The sequence below is a fragment of the Erpetoichthys calabaricus genome, chromosome 4 (genome assembly GCF_900747795.2).
Source record: "Erpetoichthys calabaricus chromosome 4, fErpCal1.3, whole genome shotgun sequence".
In the NCBI taxonomy this organism is placed as follows: domain Eukaryota; kingdom Metazoa; phylum Chordata; class Cladistia; order Polypteriformes; family Polypteridae; genus Erpetoichthys; species Erpetoichthys calabaricus.
Window position 1 is genome coordinate 203155572 of NC_041397.2, and position 23699 is coordinate 203179270.

A 23699-nucleotide genomic window follows, 5' to 3' on the forward strand; every position below is an offset into this window, starting at 1 on the left:
AGATTGCCTTTGTCATCACAGCTGATGAAATGCGTTTCTTGCAAGATGCCAGTATGAGGCTACGAGAAAATGCGTCTACCCTGTTGCCCGGGTAATGCTCAGGCCTGACACTTATGCAAGACATGCCTATACTGTTGCCTGAATTACACTCTGCACTAATGCTGTTGGCACTTTTCCAGCCCAAGTAAACCTCAGGTCTTACGTGAGATGCATCTATACTGCTGCCCAAGTTACACTTGGGACTAATGCTTTTAGCATTGTTTTTACAGTGTGAATGACGCTTGGGTGTAACACTAATGAAGTTAAACAAAAATTTTAATAGTAATTCTTTTTGTGAGGTGCAGGTTAAGTTGCTACTGCCCATGTTTTAACTCTCTCTAGCATGTCTTCTGTTTCTGCTAATTATTAGTAAACTGGTCTGAACCTCTTACATCACTTACTCTCAATACACCTTTTTCACATTTTATTATGCTACAGTGTGGATTCTTGAATCATGGTTCAATACATTTGACAACAACAGAGTCCTATAGTTGCTTCTCTCTTCTTTCATTTATTAATTTTCTAACTAGACAAATTCAATTTTAGTCCCCAGTTATGATTGGGGGAAAAAAAATCTAATAGTAACTCCAAAATTCTTCTGTTTGAACAAATGTTTGGTAAAGCACTTTGGCAGAAATTGCTCATGTATTTCTTTATCAGTTAGCACCTGATAGTTTTATAGAATTAGAAATTAATTTATTGGCATACATTTTACTGTACCTATAACATTATTGTCTTGTTCATACAACTGATAGAATACAAATTTCAGGGCATTCCAAGACAATGATCTACCCTATTTGGTAATTCTGTTTAGAATATAAATTTCAGGACATTCCAAGACGATCATTTACCCTATGTGGTGATCCAGTTTTTATGATACGCTTTATATGGTTCACTGTAGTGGTAGTAAAGAGTGTTAACAAACCATGTAATAAACAGAAGGAGCAAGATAAAGATTTGGGGTAGCCACCCCATATTCTTGAAATAAGCAATGAAATGGAGCAATAATCATGCTCTTTACAGACTGAATTCATAACAAATTTGAATACAAGGAGTCAAAATGGCATTTAAATATAGGGTTCACTGGAAGGGGTGTGTCCAGGTGGAGGATCTGGATGTAAGGTCTTCAGGCGGGATTTCCTTCTGTAGGTCTGCAATGAAGGAATGACGGAAGGTATTAGTAGACTGCACCATCCCTTGGTCTGATGGACTATTAGGCTTAAATAATTTTATCACTTGCTTCCCATTTGCACTTGTGTGACAAAACATGTAAATTATGTGCAAAACTGTCTATACTGATCACTTTTTTGCTTATACATTACATAAAACATCAAAAAATGGTTCCCACAGTTTCAAATACAGGAAACTTTCCTTTAATTGTACCTATACAAAATATATTTAATATCATAAAGGCAAATAATGACATTCACAAGAAGTCACTGGATGTCTTCTGCAGTTAAAAGTATTTTTTTAATGTAAAACTGAAAGGTAAAAAGTGCTTCATGTGAGCAGGTTAATTTTGTGCTTTTTTGATAATTTTATTTAGCCGATTGTTTAGTAGATCAGTGTTGAATTTCCATTTTTATGTAAGCAGTAATATTGATCTTATTTATATTTATATTGAGAAAAGGAGGATGGCCCTGGAACTTCGACAAGAAGACAACAGCATCAGGCAAGAATTTTATATTTTTTTAGTTTAATTCCTTAAAGTTATATTTTGATATAAAATATGAAAGGATTTCTTTTCAATTTGTGGTAAATCTAGCTTGGTCTTCAATTTCTCCACTGCTCTTTCTAACTTCTTAATCCTCTCCTTTTCAATTAGCAGTACCTAGATAGTTGAATCTGGCTTGTAGGTAGTAAACTGTACCTTTGCCGTATCATTATTCCAAGTACTAGCATTCTTTTGCAGCTTTGAGCTTTAGGAAATGTTTTTAGTGCTTGTTTGATGAGATGGGAGATGTCCCTGTTTTACAACAATGTGCATTTCCTGAAGTAGAAGAGTTTGACATTCTGATTACATTTGATTATTCTGTATCCGTTGCATTCCACATTAACAGGATTAGGCCTTTTTTGTTCTGAGATATTTTTTCCATGACTCTCACAATTAAGTTGAAACTGAAAACAAGGCTTGCTCTTAATTCAAATATTTTTCTGCATGATTACAAATAGTTTGAAATTTGAGTGAACTTTTCCTCTTGAAAGAGTAACCACAGCAAAGTAGGCACTTAATGCAAACTTTGTAATTGACATTTATAGTGTTAAAATTTGTTTTTGGAGAAGTGAAAAGCACACATTATGCAAGGAAGTTGCATGTGAAATATTTTAAATTAGATTTTTCTTTTGGTTTATCATGACAGTCAAGCAAATGGGAAGAAGAAATGCAGGCATGGCCCAAAATATTTGCAGGTGTTGAAAATGACAAACAAAAATAGACTGTATGTTAACTGATAAAATTGTTTTTACTTGAAAAAAACAATACGCTGTAACTATACAGGTAAATGATTGAGCTGGAGCTTAATGTTCATGTTGCAGCTTTAATATGACAGTCTTAACTGTTTTACTTTCCAAAATAATGAGAATGGGAAATAAGACTTCACACTTTTGCCTCACATTATAGCACCAAGGTGATAAAATTCAAGCAGGAAATAGTATTGAAGACTGGAAAATACAGTGTAAAGCCCTGTTAGAGTATATTTTTCTTTGTGAGGACTCCGAACCTTTCCGTCAACCCGTTGATCCCAATGACTATCCAGTGAGTCTTTGATTTTTCATTCATTTCAATAAAATTGTTATGAAAAAGTTAAACTTTAGTTTAAACATCTGGTTGTTTATATGTGGATACTGATCTGTGCAAACTTAATTTTTAGGATTATACAGATATAATCGACACCCCAATGGATTTTGGAACTGTTAGGACTTCATTGGAAGAAAACCAGTATGGAAATCCAATGGACCTTTGTAAGGATGTCCACTTGATATTTAAAAATGCAAAAGCCTATACTCCAAACAAACGATCGAAGGTATGAAAGTCCTTTTTAACTTTCTTTAACATTAATGAAAAATAATATATTGTTATTATTGTAAACAGTGTGAACTGTTATGTGATTTTACATTTGATTTGATTTATTATTTTTAGATATACAGTATGACTTTGCGGCTGTCTGCTCTTTTTGAAGATCGTATTAGAACAATTATTTCAAAGTACAATACAGCTGTTCAGCATTGTGAAAAAATTGGTCGTAGCCAGCGGTTGAAGAGAAAAGTGCAAAAACAGAAGATTTCAGTCTCCATTTCTAGGTATTTGAATTCTATTTATCTCCGCTTCATGCAAGGTGGAACATTTTAAGGTTGAATCCATTCACTGTATATCTAGTCAAATGTTTACAATCATGTGAAAAAGTAAGTAAGCAATTTTTTTTTCTGTTTTTAACATATGTTGACATACCAAAATTGAATTATTGTTTAGACAATATCTTTACATAAAGGTGATGTAATTTAAAAAAAATTGAAAATTTAACTTTGTAATTTATTTAAGGAAAATCAGATACGCCATTTCTGTCTGTAGAAAAACTAACTCTTTGCTCTAATAACTGGAATTGGTCCCCTTCTTGCAGGAGCAACTTCAACTAGGTGTTTCTTATAACTGTCTACTTGTCACTGATTCCGACTGGGAAATAGTTTTTTCCACACCTTCATACAAATTTAGCTGTTCTGTGTTTGAGGGGTGTACAGCCCATTTCAAACTTCCCCCAGATGTGGGCTTTTACTTGCCAGTCTAGATCCCTCCATTTCTTTATTTTCAGCCATTTCTTGATGGATTTACTAGTACGTTTAGGATCATTGTCATGTTATAAGGTCCACTTTTGGTAGAACTTCAGTCTTCAGCCAGATGGTCTCACATTATTCTAGAGCACCCTGTGGTACTATGAGGAATTCATAGTGATTTTTTTTTAAGGTGAGCTGACCTCCAGGCCCTGATACAGCAAAGCAGTCTCAAACCATAACATCAAATGTTGTCTTTGATTTTCACCAAACATTTATCTTTGCTTTGTCTGTCTAGAGCAAATTGTTCCAGAAGTCCTGTTCTTTGCATAGGTATTCATGGACACATTTTAGTCTTGTCCTGATTGTTCTTTCTGGACAGCAAAGGTTTCCTCCTAGCACACCCCCATGTTGATTTAATTTGTGCAGACTCTTTCTAATGATAGACTCATCAACAGTGGCAAGAGCTACCTGAGGGTCCCATGGTGAAATTCTGGGGTTCTTGGAAACTTTTCAGAATCTTGTGTTTACTTTCAGGTTTAACTTGCTGGACAAGCCTGGTCTGGAAATGTTGGCAGTTGTTTGAAATCTTTCCTACTTGTAGATGATGTGAAATGGTTGATTTCCAGTTGTTTAAGAACTTTTTAAATCCCTTCTCAGACTAATAGGCATATATAACCTTCTTTCTGTCAGCCTCCGAGAGCTATTTTGATCTGGTCATGGTGATAACAAACACTTTATCAACAAAGAGCAAACTAGAATAAATGACTGAGGTTTAAATAAGTCAGATTCCCCCAAGATCCTTCAGATATTCTAGCTATATTCGGCTAAACTGGTGCATCTGATTCTAATTTTAGTTATCTGAGGTAGTGATAAAGAGAAATGTGTACTTACTTTTTCCACATCCGAGCTTTGCAATTCTGTTTATTTAAGTTATGCAGTGTACTACGAAATGTAAATATGGTAAATCTGTATGTATCTACAGCCATCCTCTTCCGCTTATCCGAGGTCGTGTCGCGGGGACAGCAACTTCAGCAGAGATACCCAGACTTCCCTCTCCCCGGCCACTTCTTCTAGCTCTTCCGGGAGAATCCCGAGGTGTTCCCAGGCCAGCTGGGAGACATAGTCCCTCCAGTGTGTCCTGGGTCTTCCCCGGGGCCTCCTCCCGGTTGGACGTGCCCGGAACACCTCACCAGGGAGGCGTCCAAGAGGCATCCTAATCAGATGCCCGAGCCACGTCATCTGACTCCTCTCGATGTGGAGGAGCAGCGGCTCTACTCTGAGCCCCTCCCGGATGACTGAGCTTCTCACCCTATCTCTAAGGGAGAGCCCAGACACCCTGCGGAGGAAATTCATTTCAGCTGCTTGTATTCGCGATCTTGTTCTTTCGGTCACTACCCATAGCTAATGACCATAGGTGAGGATAGGAACATAGATCGACTGGTAAATTGAGAGCTTTGCCTTACGGCTCAGCTCCTTTTTCACCACGACAGACCGATGCAGAGCCATCATCACTGTGGACGCTGCACCAATCCGCCTGTCGATCTCACGCTCCATTCTTCCCTCACTCGTGAACAAGACCCCGAGATACTTGAACTCCTCCACTTGAGGCAGGATCTCGCTCCCAGCCCTGAGAGGGCACTCCACCCTTTTCCGGCTGAGGACCATGGTCTTGGATTTAGAGGTGCTGATTCCCATCCCAGCTGCTTCACACTCAGCTGCGAACCGATCCAGAGAGAGCTGAAGACCACGGCCTGATGAAGCAAACAGGACAACATCATCTGCAAAAAGCAGTGACCCAATCCTGAGTCCACCAAACCGGACCCCCTCAACGCCCTGGCTGCGGCTAGAAATTCTGTCCATAAAAGTTACGAACAGAATCGGTGACAAAGGGCAGCCCTGGCGGAGTCCAACTCTCACTGGAAACGGGTTCGACTTACTGCCGGCAATGCGGACCAAGCTCTGACACTGGTTGTACAGGGACCGAACAGCCCTTATCAGGGGGTCCGATACGCCATACTCCCGGAGCACCCCCCCACAGGATTCCCAGAGGGACACGGTCGATCGCCTTTTCCAAGTCCACAAAACACATGTAGACTGGTTGGGCGAACTTCCATGTACCCTCCAGGATTCTGCTAAGGGTGTAGAGCTGGTCCACAGTTCCGCGACCAGGACAAAAACTGCACTGTTCCTCCTGAATCCGAGGTTCAATTATCCAACGGACCCTCCTCTCCAGAACCCCCGAATAGACTTTTCCAGGGAGGCTGAGGAGTGTGATCCCTCTGTAGTTGGAACACACCCTCCGGTCCCCTTTCTTAAAGAGGGGGACCACCACCCCAGTCTGCCAATCCAGAGGCACTGTCCCTGATGTCCCTGCGATGTTGCAGAGACGTGTCAACCAAGACAGCCCTACAACATCCAGAGCCTTGAGGAACTCCGGGCGTATCTCATCCACCCCCGGGGCCGTGCCACCAAGGAGTTTTTTGACCACCTCGGTGACCTCAGTCCCAGAGATGGGTGAGCCCACCTCCGAGTCCCCAGGCTTTGCTTCCTCATTGGAAGGCATGTTAGTGGGATTGAGGAGGTCTTCGAAGTACTCCCCCCACCGACCCACAACGTCTCGAGTCGAGGTCAGCAGCGCACTATCCCCACCATATACAGTGTTGACACTGCACTGCTTCCCCCACCTGAGACACCGGACGGCTCCCCCGATCTGAATCCGAGTGGTGTTTTGTTATTGGACTTCTGTGCTCGTCACGGATTGTCCATAACAAACACCATGTTCAAGCATAGGGGTGTTCATATGTGCACTTGGCACCAGGACACCCTAGGCCTCAGTTCGATGATCGACTTTGTGGTCGTGTCATCGGACTTGCGGCCACTTGTCTTGGACACTCGGGTGAAGAGAGGGGCGGAGCTGTCAACTGATCACCACCTGGTGGTGAGTTGGCTCCGATGGTGGGGGAAGATGCCGGTCAGGCCTGGTAGGCCCAAATGTGTTGTGAGGGTCTGCTGGGAACATCTGGCAGAGCCCCCTGTCAGAAGTAGCTTCAACTCCCACCTCCGGCAGAACTTCGACCACGTCCCGAGGGAGGTGGGGGACATTGAGTCCGAATGGGCCATGTTCCGCGCCTCTATTGTTGAGGCGGCTGACCGGAGCTGTGGCCGTAAGGTGGTCGGTGCCTGTCGTGGCGGCAATCCCCGAACCCGTTGGTGGACACCGGCGGTGAGGGATGCTGTCAAGCTGAAGGAGTCCTACCGGTCCCTTTTGTCCTGTGGGACTCTGGAGGCAGTTAATAGGTACTGGCAGGCCAAGTGGAATGCGGCTTCGGTGGTTGCTGAGGCAAAAACTCGGGCATGGGAGGAGTTTGGGGAGGCCATGGAGAACGACTTTCGGACGGCTTTGAGGAGATGTATCTACAGGTACTATTTAAGTGAAAATAAAATCATAATATTTTAGCATATGTTAAAAAAGAAAATCGCTTCATGGTGTGTACTTTTCTACTTGATTGTATATGTTTAATCAAAATTCCATTTTCGACATGTTGCACTAATTTAATTTTCTTAACTAATTGGAACTACACTACCGGTTAAAAATTTTAGAACACCTCAGTTTGTCCAGTTTTTCTTTAAATGTAATCAGTTGAAATGCAATAAATGACCTAAAATGGTGAAAAGGTAAGCAGTAAACTGCCAGAGGTTTATATATAAAGTTTAGGTTAGCAAAAACTGATAAAAAGGAAATTTCTGAATATTACAAATGGGCCTTCTTCAGGGAACAACTAATAGGTTACAACCTACAATTTTCTACTGCAGTTAAAGTAAATTAAGCCTTGCAAGTTGAAGCAAACAATTTGCACAGGTGTTCCAACTTCTGTTGATTACTTAAAAACCCTCTTTGTCTGTCTTAAAACAAGTTTAGCCAGACTATGTTACTACACCCAAGAAAGATGTAAATTCCAGTGATAATGGCAAGAAAAAAACATCAATTAAGAAATGGGCAAGGAGGTTGGGAGCATACACTGATACAACGCGTTACTGCTCCCACCATTTTACAAACCACCTCAAATTAGGACCTGAGTGCAGCCGTGCAACGAGTGACAACTCAGCACCACACTTCAGTGGTTGGAGTGCCAGTCCTGCCACCAACCCCTTAATTTTTCCTGTAAGCTGGATGACCTGCTTGCAGGGCTGTATACAGGTTGACATCAAGAGTAATTGCAGGTTAAGGCCTTGCTCTAGGGCCCAATGTAATAGAATCACTTCTGGCAACCTTCAGATTGTTGGCACAGATCTTTAGCCCCAGAGCCACCACTCTGGCCACATGAAACGAGGCCAAACATTATTACCCTTAGAAGTGTAGGCCTTTCATTTAGAGAAATTACAAAAAGAAAAAAAAAATCAAAGTGTCAGTGAGGACGGTGGCCTACCAGTCCAAAGGCAATTGGAAACTGGAAGAAACTCTGATAGGAAGAGATCTGGCAGACTCGAAGTCACAACTCAGTCATAAGGCAAGTTTCCAGCTTGCGTGATGGTAGCCTCACAACACCACAACTTAACAGTAGTCACAAAAATCAAGTGTCAGTTTTTACGGTGAAAAGGAGACTTTGTGCTGCAGGTTTGATAGGGCGAGTGGCAGTAAGAAAGACATTCCTTAAAGGACAAAGTAAGGCCTTGAAATATCAACTGTGGACTACTGAAGACTGGAAGAAACTCTTATTGACCGATGAATCAAAATTTGAAATCTTCAGTTCATCACGCAAGGTGTTTGTATGCCATTGAGTTGTTGAAAGGATAGTTCCACAGTGTGAGACACCAGTCCTCAAACATGGAGGGAGGAAGTGTGATGGTCTGGGATTATTTTGCTGGAAGCAGAGTTGGTGTTTTAAACAGAGTAACTGGCATTCTGAGTCAAAAGGGTTACCACAGTTCGACTGTTTTATCAGCAAAAGGTGGCTACTTTGATGAATCAAAAGTTTGAATAAAATTTTGTACATTTAATGATTCCTTGACATTTTTTATTTGCAATTTTTTATTTGTTCTATGCCTTGATTTCATGAAACATAAGACATTAAACTGAGCACATTTCCGTAAAAACTGATAAAATTGAGATGTTCTAAAACTTTCCACTGGTAGTGTATATTTGAAACAGTTAGTTTTTCAGTATTGTGAGTGGCAAATGAACTGAGGACACTAGGGTTATCATCGGAATCAATTTCAATCTTAAAAGTAAAGCTGCTGATCACTTTTAACAAGTGTGATTAATGCGTTAAAAAATATCTGTGATTACATTTTTAATGTAATCCCCAAATGTGTTAACTTTATTTGGTTAATTTTACTGCAGTTCACACTTTTTAAGGAACTTGTGCTAAACTAATCCAAGTTTATTAATAGTAGTGTTTTCATGGTAATGATCTCTATCTGTGTATCTGCACAAACAATTAGAGTTACCACCCATCTTTTATAATAGTGTCCCGTATTGAAACATAAAATGCTGTGTACTGTAGTAATCCAGTAAGGAATGAGATTTGTCCAGTATTTATACACACTGTTGCATATATACCCTAGCTTTTCAAAATGCAGGAAATTCCATGAGAACAGTTACAGTCAAATCAGTTATATAAGTTGGGGAATGAGTTCCATTTCCATGTCATTCTAGCATTTCACATGGACAAGCACTGCATTCCAGAACATGCAGGAAAAAATAACTGTGCTAATGTCAGCTAATCCAAGTCCACCTATTAAAAAATAAATAAAAAAGTTGAGGAATAGTTCTGAGTGGAAGAGAGAAAGTCAGTGGACGAGCCCCTGTTTCTGGTAATGATTTGCATTCCAGAACGTGCAGGGTAAAAATGACTGAACAAGACAGTACATGCAGGAAAAAATAACTGTGCTAATGTCAGCTAATCCAAGTCCACCTATTAAAAAATAAATAAATAAATAAAGTTGAGGAATAGTTCTGAGTGGAAGAGAGAAAATCAGTGGACGAGCCCCTGTTTCTGGTAATGATTACGCTTGCTATCAAGCTTTTTTAGTTGCCCATCCAGGAATATCTGACCTGAAACAGCACAATGCAGGTACTATTCCTGTCTGGGTAGCTAAAGAACAGATAACACAGAGTGGAATCACTCAATTCTTTACAATTCACTCAGAATTCCCCCAAAGCAGCCATGGTATGTTGCTGTTGTTTAATTCTGTGTTGCTTACTGTAACCTACGTTATACCCTATGTTAGCCTACATTATACTGTAACCAACAAAACTAGGCAATAATCAGTGCAAATTGATCAGCTAATGTTTCTTTCCATTTGGGATGAAAGTTAAGACACATAAGACTTGCATTCTATGACATTGTGTAGTTTAAGACATCTGAATAAATAACTGTGTCAGATACATTTTCAGTCAATCCTTTGCTATCTAAAAGTCTAATATATACACATTTTCAATCTATTTAACGACTCTGTCCAGGTAACTGCTGCAGAGCTGACTCGTATATCACACAGTTAAGCACAAACTGAGCTGTAACAGTTCTGATTGTGCACAAAAGTTGGACCATTTTTTATGTTTGTTTTTTTGTGTTTTTTAATACTTAATGGTTTGTGTAATTGTTAGTTGTTTTGGTATGTTGTCTTGCATCACAGCATTTCAAACCTTATGTATTGGTTTTCCCAAATATTATAGCAACCCTCTGGGGGAGTGTTTGGTGGTCATTGGTGTTGTTTTATACAAAAGTGTTCAATAAACTACCTGAAATAATTTTATATACATAGGCAAGTGATTATTAAAACTGTATTGTATTAGAAATTAATCACTGAGCTATTTTTGTTTTATAGAAAAATATTAATATGCTTGATGTAATTATGATAAATTGATTAATATATAGTAAATTTTTAATTGCATAATTAATCACAATTAAATTTTTTAATCAAACAGCAGCCCTAATTATACATTGTTTGCTCATGTCTATTTGAAATGACAGTTAAATATTTTTGTGGCTGTCCGCTTTCACCTCAAGAACTGAGAGCAAATGCCAAAGCCTCATCACTCCTTAATGACTTATTCTGTTGACTTTCGTTATCCATCAATCACAGATGCCTTGCTGACAGCAAATGGCAGGCAGCTTTCACTAAACTTTAATAAAAAGGTACTTAAAGGATAAGTTTGGTATTTTTAAAGTCAAACCTATTTCTTCACAAACATGATAAATATATATTTTCCTAGCAAAATTATGTTCTAAAGTTTAGTGCTTTCTATTAATTAAAAAAATATATCTTGCCAGCACTGGAGCTTTACAATGGAGGGTATGGGGTACTTAGGAAAATATTAAAAATGGGGACTCTCATACATGTAACTGAATTGCATATAGGTTGGAGAGCTGTGTATTATTCTTTTTTTGTTTATTCCTTTATGAATACATTTTAATTTAAGATATTGTGTCAGTTTAGATATTGGCTTCATTTAAAACATAAAGTAAATCACTCACTAACATGATACTTCACAGAAGTATGTGCATTTATTGTGTTTTGTATTTTTTTTTAGCCCTGAGGAAAATATTGATAATGTAATCTCCAGACATTCTACCAAGTCTACCTCAAATGAAGTTTTGTGCACTTTAAGAAGTAGGCAGATAATAATTCATAGGAGCTCTTCAGGCTCCTCCAATGAAACCTCTGTGTCTCCTTCATCAGGATCTTATAAAAGAGCCATAACTTCTGGAAGCAGCTTTGAAGAGTCTACTTCTGGTAAGGTTTTTGGTATATATTTATAAACACCACTACATTTTATCTTTTAAATCTTCTTATCACTGTTAATATTAGGTTTCACTATAAAAATTGTTTCTTGCTGTGGCCTCTTGCAACTGCTAACTGGCATTACCGATTAAGTATATCATGAATGTAACTAATTAAAGTAGTTGTGGAGAATAAAAAAGCAGACAAAATTTAACTAGTTACGATTTTATACTATTAATCAATATACATCAGTGAACTCCTAAATTATACAGTTGGTTTTGTGAATTCTGCTTAGTGTTGAAAACACTGAATCAGTTTTGCAGTTATGTCTCTCTTTAGATCATTTGATTTTTTTTTATTCTCAGAATATGTAATGAAGTACATAGTATCAGATGTCTTGTTTACAACATTGACTAAAAATCAGTGTATCTTGAATGGTATTCTACAGTAAATCACAAAGCTCCCAATTAGTTGAGCAGGAATTAAGAATTGTTTAAAGGAGAAAGGTATCATGTGAAAGCTGTTGTATTCTGCATATTTTATTGTTTAGCCAAGACTGATCACTTGTTAAAATAAACTCAAGGGATTCTTTAGTTTTCTTAAGGCAATGATTAAATAAATGAATGTACATTAGCTTACACTGTTTAAGACAACTGTAGCCACATTATAAAAATCTTTTTTATATTGTGAGCTGCAGAGCTGACCGCACCTCCAGAGAATACAGACGCTGCTGGGAAAACCCCTGAAAAACGTTCACAGACTACCTTCACATTCCTCCTTACCTTTCTGGCGGCTCTGTCACGTAATATGCCTCTTGTGCGGTACTCCGCTTACTTAAAAAGCTTGTACGGGCGTCTGTCAGTTTGGAACTGATTGTTTTGCTCTCTCTCTCTCTCTCTCTCTCTCTCTCTCTCTCTCTCTCTGACATTCTCTGCTCCTGGCAGAACTGTCATCTCTGACTTGTCATGGAGCACGTTTAAACTTTTGAATAGAGACAAATGTTCGTTTACAGTGCTTTGAATAAAGTTCCTTTTTCTACAAAAAAAAAAAAAAAAAAAATGGATGAATGTCCGCGTGGGTTCGAACCCCACTTCTGGTACCACTTGTCACGCTTGGGTCACAGATTTGCACAGAGACACAGGAGGTTGTAGAAAAAAAAAAAGAACTTTTAGGTTCCTTCCAACCTTCCTTGAAGGTAGTCTGTCAATGTTTTTCAGGTGTTTTCTCAGTGGTGTCTGTATTCTCTGGAGGTGTGATCAGCTCCGCAGCTAACAATATACATTTAAACATTTCACAATGTCAATGTTGCCTTGCAGTTAGGAGACCCGGGTTCGCTTCCCGGGTCCTCCCTGCGTGAAGTTTGCATGTTCTCCCCATGTCTGCGTGAGTTTCCTCCGGGTGCTCCGGTTTCCTCCCACAGTCCAAAGACATGCAGGTTAGGTGCATTGGCGATTCTAAATTGTCCCTAGTGTGTGTGTGTGTGTGTGTGTGTGTGTGTGCGTGCGTGCGTGCGTGCGTGCGTGCGTGCGCGTCTCCTGCGGTGGGCTGGCGCCCTGCCCGGAGTTTGTTTCCCACCTTGCGCTCTGTGTTCGCTGGGATTGGCTCCAGCAGACCCCCATGACCCTGTAGTTAGGCTATAGAGGGTTGGATAATGGATGGATGGACAATGTCAATTTATTTATATAGCACATTTAAAACAACATAAGAATGCTGTGGCCAAAGCGCTTTACAATAATAGAAGAATAAAAACATCCATCCATCCATCCATCCAATTTCCAACCCGCTGAATCCGAACACAGGGTCACGGGGGTTTGCTGGAGCCAATCCCAGCCAACACAGGGCGCAAGACAGGAAACAAACTCCGGGCAGGGCGCCAACCCACCACACAGAATAAAAGCATACAATTAAGATAAATAACATAAATAGAAAAAAATAAATGAACATAAATAAAATAATAAATAGAAGTAAGATTACATAATCACAATGAGGAAACCATCCGTATTACTGAAGGTCACGGAAAGAAAAAGAGTGTTTAATCTTGTTTTGAACAGTTCAATTGTAGATGACTCCTTTATGTAATGAGGTAAAGACTTTCACAGGCGAGGAGCAGTAGCTGCAAAAGCCCTGTCCCCCTTAGTTTTACACTTGGTACTAGGGACAACAAGAGACAACTGACCAGAAGATCTAAGCATTCTAGATGGCTGGTGTAAAGCACACAATTCAGATAAATAGGTAAGCCCATGTAAAGATTTAAAAACTAGCAACAAGATTTTAAAATCATTTCGAAAATTGACTGGCAGCCAGTGTAAAGAAGCTAATATTGGAGAAACAGAATTAGACTTTCTTGCCCCAACTAGAAAGCGAGCGGCAGCATTCTGGACCAACTGTAACCTGCGTATCAGGAATTTGTTAATCCCAGAATACAGCGAGTTGCAGTAATCAAGGCGAGAAAAGATAAAAGCATGAGTAGCTTTCTCAGGATCCCTAGAAGATAAAAAAAAGGCTTGATCTTACCTAATAGACAAAGATGGAAAAAGCAACTCTTGACTACAGAATGAGTCTGTTTCTCAAAAGAGAGGTTACTGTCAAAGATAACACCAAGATTGCGGACTTGAGGTTTGCAAAAGACAGAGAGAGAGCCAAGAAGTCTAAGACCAATTTGGGTTTTAGCTGATGGACCCCTCCTATAAGCACCTCTGTTTTATTTGAAAATTATTAGCCATCCAGGATCTTAGTTCAAAAAGACAGTTGTGCAGTTGATTCATTGCAGAGTTGGAATATGAACCTGTGTATCATCAGCATAGCAGTGAAAAGAAATGTTAAATTTCCTAAAAATAGCTCCAATAGGGTGAAGGTATATAGAGAATAAAATAGGACCCAAAATGGATCCTTGAGGAACACCACATTTAAGAGGAGCAGTAGACAAAAAAGAGGAATTTAAAGTCACTGAAAAGTGTCTACCAATTAGATATGACCTGATCCAGTTAAGAGCAGCCCCTTTAACACTAGAATTACCAGAGTCTGTGAAAAAACTTGTAGATCCGGCCCACCTTAAAACCGTTCTCACCTCTCTTTTGTCTTCTAAATGTGCCGATTAAGACGAGCAGCAAAAAGCCGGCTATTCCATCCCCCACCATCGCAAAACGTTCACTAAGTTTTCCCAGCTCATGCCTTGTTTGATTATCTTGGAGTGACTGAACTGGAGTTTTAGAGTGAATTTCATGTGTGTTCCGTTTCTACAGTAACTGTGTAAACACATTGTTAAAACAGAAACTTTTTCATATTTTAGTAATAAATGTTACAAAATGTATGTATAAACTATAGAATAATAAATACTTTCACAAAAGTTTCAAGGATGTCACAACACCTTCCGTGGCATAACGCTGAGATTTGCTGACTCGGAGCACGGGCAGCCCTGCCGCGCCGTAGAGACTTGAGCTCGATTCCCCGCTGTGGAGGAAGTTTTTTTTTTTTTTTTTCTTCTTTGTAGCCTCAAACGGACATAAAATTTATAAATTGGTATGTACTGTAAATTGTTAAGTTTAAAATTTCGATCGCGGTTATTTCTGTTGATTAATTCATGCTTTTTTACTTAGTCAGAACAGGAGTTTATTCAGCTTCTGATCTGATTCTAAGTAACAGTGCCAGTATAAATCACACCCAATCTGACGCTGATCGTTTTCAAATAATATTGCATTACTTCGACTATGTTTTCTGATTGGTACTATTCGCTTCATAAAATGTTTTCTTCAAAACGTCACATATATTTGTTTTGAGGTAATGAATAGAGCTGCAAATTACAGGTGCTTGTTCAGTGTAATAGGAACCATAGCACAGAGAGGTGTGTACACTGCAACACAAGTACACATGTCGTAAATGTAGGAAGGGCGCTCCTTGGGTGAGTTATAGCGCGTCTTTATGTGAAAACAGCAGTGTCAGATGGGGAGTGTCTGATGATTGCATAGCGCTGAAGTTACAGCTCTTTACTATGCTTTCCTCTGCATGTCCTGGAGTACAAAAGAAACAGCATACAGCAACATGTGGGGACTGGCAAGATTGGGGGAAAAAAAAACATGCGGTCGTATGTATCGTGATACATTGCAGAACTATAGCGCATCTTTATGTGAAAACAGCAGTGTCAGATGGGGTATGGAAGGATCCTGAATGCGACTGAGAGAAAAGTGAATAAAAAAAAACAAAGCTAACTTTTACAAATATCATAAATTACACCGGCTGTTACAGACTGAAATCAAATGTATCTTTTTATTCTAAAATAGTAAAAATAAGAGCAGTTCACTTCTCAAAAGGGAATTGAGCAGGATCGAACTCGTGACCTTTTGATTCCCAGTCAGCAACTGATACTGTTGCGCAACGGGGCCGTCGTAGTAAATGGATGTTAATGTCACACACTAAGGTTTTTTTCTGCAGTTATATTTTTGAATAAAAGCGCACTTGTTCTGTTATATTTGTACCTTTCGTGAAAGTGTTTCTTTGATATTTGGACTTCAGGCTTCATACATTATATAGTTTATGCCTACATTTTGTCATTTACTACTAGAATATGAAAAACGTTTCTGCTTTAAAAATGTGTTTACACAGATTACTGTAGAAAACGGAACACACATGAAATGCATGTGTTCCAAATATCCACCCATCCATCCTCTTCCGCTTATCCAAGGTCGGGTCGCGGGGGCAGCAGCTTGAGCAGAGATGCCCAGACTTCCCTCTCCCCGGCCACTTCTTCTAGCTCTTCCGGAGGAATCCCAAGGCGTTCCCAGACCAGCCGGGAGACATAGTCCCTCCAGCATGTCCTGGGTCTTCCCTGGGCCCTCCTCCCGGTTGGACGTGCCCGGAACACCTCACCAGGGAGGCGTCCAGGAGGCATCCTGATCAGATGCCCGAGCCACCTCATCTGACTCCTCTCGATGCGGAGGAGCAGCGGCTCTACTGTGAGCCCCTCCCGGATGACTGAGGTTCTCACCCTATCTTTAAGGGAAAGCCCAGACACCCTACGGAGGAAACTCATTTCAGCCGCTTGTATTCACAATCTCATTCTTTCGGTCACTACCCCCTAGCTCATGACCATAGGTGAGGGTAGGAGCGTAGATCGACTGGTAAACTGAGAGCTTCGCCTTGCGGCAGAGCCTGCATTACTGCGGATGCCGCACCGATCCGCCTGTCGATCTCACGCTGTATTCTTTCCTCACTCGTGAACAAGACCCCGAGATACTTGAACTCCTCCACTTGAGGCAGGATCTCGCTACCAACCCTGAGAGGGCACTCCACCCTTTTCCGGCTGAGGACCATGGTCTCAGATTTGGAGGTGCTGATTCCCATCCCAGCCGCTTCACACTCAGCTGCGAACCGACCCAGAGAGAGCTGAAGATCACGGCCTGATGAAGCAAACAGGATAACATCATCTGCAAAAAGCAGTGACCCAATCCTGAGTCCACCAAACTGGACCCCCTCAACACCCTGGCTGCGGCTAGAAATTCTGTCCATAAAAGTTATGAACAGAATCGGTGACAAAGGGCAGCCCTGGCGGAGTCCAACTCTCACTTGAAACGGGTTCGACTTACTGCCGGCAATGCGGACCAAGCTCTGGCACCAATCGTACAGGGACGGAACAGCCCTTATCAGGGGGTCTGGTACCCCACACTCTCGGAGAACCCCCCACAGGATTCCCCGAGGGACATGGTCGAACGCCCTTTCCAAGTCCACAAAACACATGTAGACTGGTTGGGCAAACTCCCATGAACCCTCCAGGACCCTGCTAAGGGTGTAGAGCTGGTCCACTGTTCCACGACCAGGACGAAAACCACACTGTTCCTCCTGAATCTGAGGTTCGACTATCTGACGGACCCTCCTCTCCAGGACCCCCGAATAGACTTTTCCAGGGAGGTTGAGGAGTGTGATCCCTCTGTAGTTAGAACACACCCTCTGGTCCCCCTTCTTAAAGAGGGGGACCACCACCCCAGTCTGCCAATCCAGAGGCACTGTCCCTGATGTCCATGCGATGTTAGATAGATAGATAGATAGATAGATAGATAGATAGATAGATAGATAGATAGATAGATAGATAGATAGATAGATAGATAGATAGATACTTTATTAATCCCAATGGGAAATTCACAATGTTGCAGAGACGTGTCAACCAAGACAGCCCTACAACATCCAGAGCCTTGAGGAACTCCGGGCGTATCTCATCCACCCCCAGGGCCCTGCCACCAAGGAGTTTTTTGACCACCTCGGTGACCTCAGTCCCAGAGATGGGGGAGCCCACCTCCGAGTCCCCAGGCTCTGCTTCCTCATTGGAAGGCATGTTAGTGGGATTGAGGAGATCTTCAAAGTACTCCCCCCACCGACCCACAGTGTCCCGAGTCGAGGTCAGCAGCGCACCATCCCCACCATATACAGTGTTGACACTGCACTGCTTCCCCCTCCTGAGACACCGGACGGTGGACCAGAATCTCCTCGAAGCCATCCGAAGGTCGTTCTCCATGGCCTCCCCAAACTCCTCCCATGCCCGAGTTTTTACCTCAGTAACCACCAAAGCTGCATTCCGCTTGGCCTGCCAGTACCTATCAGCTGCCTCCAGAGTCCCACAGGACAAAAGGGTCCTGTAGGACTCCTTCAGCTTGACGGCATCCCTCACCGCCGGTGTCCACCAACGGGTTCGGGGATTGCCGCCACAATAGGCACCGACCACCTTACGGCCACAGCTCCAGTCAGCCACCTGAACAATAGAGGCACGGAACATGGCCCATTCAGACTCAATGTCCCCCACCTCCCTCGGGATGTGGTCGAAGTTCTGCCGGAGGTGGGAGTTGAAGCTACTTCTGACAGGGGGCTCTACCAGACGTTCCCAGCAGACCCTCACAACATGTTTTGGCCTACCAGGCCTGACCGACATCCTCCCCCACCATCGAAGCCAACTCACTACCAGGTGGTGATCAGTTGACAGCTCCGCCCCTCTCTTCACTCGAGTGTCCAAGACATGTGGCCGCAAGTCCGACGACACGACCACAAAGGTGATCATCAAACAGAGGCCTAGGGTGTCCTGGTGCCAAGTGCACATATGAACACCCCTATGCTTGAACATGGTGTTCGTTATGGACAATCCGTGACGAGCACAGAAGTCCAATAACAAAACACCACTCGGGTTCAGATCAGGGGGGCCATTCCTCCCAATCACGCCCTTCCAGGTCTCACTGTCATTGCCCATGTGAGCATTGAAGTCTCCCAGCAGAACGAGGGAGTCCCCAGAAGGTATGCCCTCTAGCACCCCCTCCAGGGACTCCAAAAAGGGTGGGTATTCCAAACTGCTGTTCGGCGCATACGCACAAACAACAGTTAGGACCCGTCCCCCCACCCGAAGGCGGAGGGAGGCTATCCTCTCGTCCACCGGGGTAAACCCCAATGTACAGGCTCCAAGTCGGGGTGCAATAAGTATACCCACACCCGCTCAGCGCCTCTCACCAGGGGCAACTCCAGAGTGGTAGAGAGTCCAGCACCTCTCAAGAAGATTGGTTCTAGAGTCCAAGCTGTGCGTCAAGGTGAGTCCGACTATATCTAGCTGGAACCTCTCGACCTCGCACACTAGCTCAGGTTCCTTCTCCTTCAGAGAGGTGACATTCCACGTACCAAGAGCCAGCTTCTGTAGCCGAGGATCGGACCGCCAAGGTCCCCGCCTTTGGCCACCACCCAACTCACACTGCACCCGACCTCCTTGTCCCCTCCCATAGGTGGTGAGCCCATGGGAAGGGGGACCCACGTTGCCTCTTCAGGCTGTGCCCGGCCGAGCCCCATGGGTGCAGGCCCGGCCACGAGGCGCTCGCCATCGAGCCCCACCTCCAGGCCTGGCTGCTGAGGGGGGCCCTGGTGACCCGCATCCGGGCAAGGGAAAACGCCGTCCAAAGTTTTCATTCATCATAGAAGGTTTGTTTAACCGCTGTTTGTGTCATCCCTCATCTAGGACCAGTTTGCCTTGGGTGGCCCTACCAGGGGCATAAAGCCCCGGACAACAGAGCTCCTAGGATCATTGGGACACGCAAACCCCTCCACCACGATAAGGTGGCGGTTAAAGGAGGGGGTGTTCCAAATAACGATCTATTATTTCCACTCTAAAACTCCACTTCGCTCCCAGATAATCAGTCAAGGCATGAGCTGGGAGAGGTTCGTGCACGTTCTAAGTCGGTGGGGGGATGGAATAGTCGGCTGTTTGCAGTTTGTCTTTATCTGCACATTTAGAGGACAAAGGACGCTGACGGAAAGGTGTGAACGGATTTACGAAGCGATTTAAGGTGGGATGGATCTACGAGTTTTTTCGTAGGCTCTGGTATTTCTAGTGTTAATCCCAACAAGATGTTCAAGCCACAACAGCAGTGTCTCATGGTCAGTAGTGTCAAAGGCAGTGGACAGGTCAAGGAGGACAAGGACTGCAGTGCCACTCGAGTCAGTAATAATAGAGATGTCATTGAATACTTTAAGGACGGCTGTCTCAACACCATGATGACGCCTAAAGCCAGATTGGTAGATCTCAAACAAATTATTGGCGTTAAGGTGAGCAACCAATTGATTATAAATAATTCTTTCTAATATTTTAGCCAGAAATGGCAATTGGGAAATCGGGTGAAAATTGGCTAAAACCCCAGGATCTAATTCAGCCTTTTTTAAGACAGGACGCACCGCAGCATGTTTAAAAAATGAGGGCACAACCCCCTCACTAATAGAATCATTGATAATGGCTAGTAAAGGTGGACCCAAAACATCAAAGGCTTCAACTAAGAGGCGTGGTGGTACTATATCAGGAGGACTAAGAGTAGGTTTAAGGGTGTCAATAGTACTTTTTAACTGTGAAAGTGAGACAAGTTCAGAATATTCCAAGGCCATGCCATGATTAACAGTAGGAAGTTTATAACCAGTTGGAACAATACCACAGTGGATTGTATCAATTTTACTGACAAAGAATGAAAGAAACTGCTCACATGAAAGAACAGTACTATTTAATCCCTTTACAAAATTGAGGGTGAATGGCTGCATTAATTGAATTAATAAATAAGACCCTAGGATTCTTAGAATGACGGGATACTAAATCAGCAAATAAATCATGTTTTGCTTTCTTAACTGCAACCTGGAAGTTGAATAGAGAAGTCCTAAAAATTTGTTTAGAAACAATCGGTCCATCTTTTTTCCAACACCGTTCCGCAGTTCGAAAGGCATGGTGTATTGATCACGTAGTTTCATTTAGCCAAGGAGCATGTCTTCCCTTATTACAGCGTTTCTTGAGTGGAGCAAATGAGTCTAAAACCGTTTTACAAGAAGAATTAAATTCTAAGACAATCATCGATACCATCATATTGGACTTGTACATCAAGACTAGAGAATATGGTTTTAAAATCGGATATACAGTGCACCCCCAAAATTCATGAGCACCCGCGAATTGTGAAAAACCGCGAATTTTAGATGTGGTTAAAAAATGCCTATTTTCATAGTTTAAACCCTAAATATGCCCCCAAAACACTTTAATTTAATTTCAAACTCAGCTTAATACATTACCAAAAAATAAAGAGTGTAAAGATAATCATGTATGCTGTACTGCTATGTCTCCTGCATTGCTAGAATGTAAAATACCGATTTTACCGCTATATGTACTGTAATTCATGCAAGCGCGTTTTCATTGCCAGAAGCCTTAGACGGTGCAGCTTGTTTCGGCGGCATCTTGGGGCTTTAACCGTTAAACTGCCACATACTTGGGCGTTAATGCATCCCTGGATGCCAAATACTTTTTTGCTGCACTTTAAGTAAACGTCACAATTAGTGAAATTTTAATGGAACAAATTTTTTTTCATGTAAAAAGCATCACAATTACTGCAACACTGATCATTTTACACACTGCTAATGAACTGTAAAAACGATTTAAAAAAACTACTGGAACAATATGTACAAAGTGCAACTGATGCCATGGATGTAAATCACTGAGCCAACTGCACTTAAACTGGCCGCATGAAAGCACATAGAGGTAAGCGCTGATGCTTGCAGGCTAGTCTTAGTGCAGCTTGGGTCACAGAATTGTACACAAACACAGGAGATTGTAGAGACAGGAACTTTATTCAAACACTTCAAACAAACATGTTTTGACTCATATACTGTACATATGGTCCTACTAGAATTTTCATGCCAAAAACTCCACAGGTTCCAATGTGCAAACATTTACAGAATTTACATTGTTACTAAGAATTTTATATTTTGTTAAACATCCCTTATACAGTTGTGTGGTAAGTATATTTAGTTGAATTCTTCTGGTAAGATATATGTTTCCTAGGTGTTCTTAATTTGCTGGCAAAAAAGCAAAAAATGTTACATTTTTCTCCTTTTCATACATAGGAGTTTTGGATATACTGTAAGAAAATTGGCCATTGGAACATTAGAATACAATTTATAGTATACATTGCATATTTTCTCTACAGTAAAAATTTGAACCAAATTTAGTATTTTATCTGTTTTTACTTAATAAATGTATTTTATTTCAGGCTTAGTGAGCAGCGGGCAAGTTTCTCCAGATGACTGTGTTTGAACTCTGTTCTGGTCACAGTTTTGTGTGTACTGTAATTTGCACACTGCATTGGTATTCATTCCACACAAAAAATGTGGGTCTAGGTTAATCTGCAGTATTTAACTGGAATAGTGTGTGCCTTGTAGTAAGCTTCTATTTTATCCAGACTTGATGCTTTGTCTTGTAACCGATTCTGCCAAAATGCTTTGCAGCCCATTCATGACTCTGAATTGGAAAATCTGGTTCTCTGGATGGGAGGAATAGGCCAGATACTTATATAGGGTCATATTAGTGTACATAATTATGCTTCAGTTTTTTACATTGTGATTTAGATTTCTCGCTTATATTATCACTACTAATCATAATTACAACCATACCTGCAATGGCAGATCATATTCAAATGGTTTTCAAATGGTTAATTTTCATTGATGAGAAGTTATCATTTAACTCTGTCACACTATTTTTTGTATGCTGTGTTGCTTGTATAAATGTTTTCCAGCGTTGTGGCAAATTCTGTGACTAATGGAGACTAGAGGGGACAAAAATATCTCCCATTGTCTAATTTCAGGATTTTTTTTCTTTAGCAATTTTCTAACTTCACATGCTATCCAGGGCTCAGGTACTAGAAGAGGGTTGAATTTAAAGTTTACACCCTGGACCAATTTTTTAAATATATTTCTCCTCCTACTGCCACCTTCTTCCAATAACCAGTCTCCCCCCACACCATCTCTACTATATCATCAACTCCTAACTACTCCAACTGCAATGGCCAGTAATGACTCCACCTCTGACCATCAGTATGTACTGTCCATAACTGAATTGTAAGTAAGAAGACAACTAAGGAAGCTACACACAAAAAAGTTGTGCACTCCTAGAAGTACATTTGTCTGCCTTGTATTTCAAACGTAATTAATTTCAGGAGGCCACTTGAACTATGAATTGTTTGAAGTCTGAATCAGTTTTCCCCATTAGAAATAATGGAAAGTGAATTCATTCAGCTGAGTTTTTCTGCTTCCACGGCATCCCGGCAGAAATAGCCAGGCGTCAGAGCTCCCCGTGAATTGCCATCACCACAAGTAGGAGATGGAGATGGCGCAGGAACAGGAGGCAGAAATAGAGCTGCAGGGCTGGCGAGGCTACAGGGGTGGCTGTACAGACCTTCCTAGCATTTTTTTTGCCAACACAAGATCACTCGCAAATAAGATGGAGGAGTTGAAGCTACAGGTTACAGTGAATAAGATCGTTAAGGATAGTTGCATTCTGCTAATTACAGAGACCAGGCTTCATTCACTCATTCTGGATACATCTATCAGGTTAGCAGGCTACACATTACACTGGCAGGACAGGACAGGACCGGAAATTGTGGTAAGAGAAAAGGGTGAGATTATTCCTATATGTTAACAGCAGCTGGCATACCAACACTAAGACTGTACACATCATATGATTTTTAAGCACCATCTGTTGCTGCGTTTTTTTCACTGCACACACAGTTCAAATGTAGAACCATTGTTTGAACTCTGAATCATATTTCTATTGAATTTAGTGTACAGACTCTGGAATGTTCGAAGTTAGAATCATTCGAAGTACAAAACACCAATGTACTTGGGGGTCC

General features: G+C 41.6%; 2 protein-coding genes across 3 annotated transcripts in view; one reads left to right on the forward strand and one right to left on the reverse strand.

Moving 5' to 3' along the window:
- The window catches only part of brwd1 (bromodomain and WD repeat domain containing 1), a 216081-nt gene that overhangs the window by 172979 nt on the left and 19403 nt on the right, over positions 1-23699 (forward strand). For both annotated transcript variants that reach the window (XM_028800205.2, XM_028800203.2), the window contains exons 34-38: positions 1670-1711; positions 2660-2794; positions 2910-3062; positions 3179-3339; positions 11342-11544. In XM_028800205.2, coding sequence (XP_028656038.2) covers positions 1670-1711; positions 2660-2794; positions 2910-3062; positions 3179-3339; positions 11342-11544 — 694 coding nt within the window. The remainder of the gene's footprint in view (positions 1-1669; positions 1712-2659; positions 2795-2909; positions 3063-3178; positions 3340-11341; positions 11545-23699) is intronic.
- The window catches only part of LOC127527635 (uncharacterized), a 286851-nt gene that overhangs the window by 45961 nt on the left and 217191 nt on the right, over positions 1-23699 (reverse strand). The gene's annotated exons all lie outside the window — the stretch shown is intronic.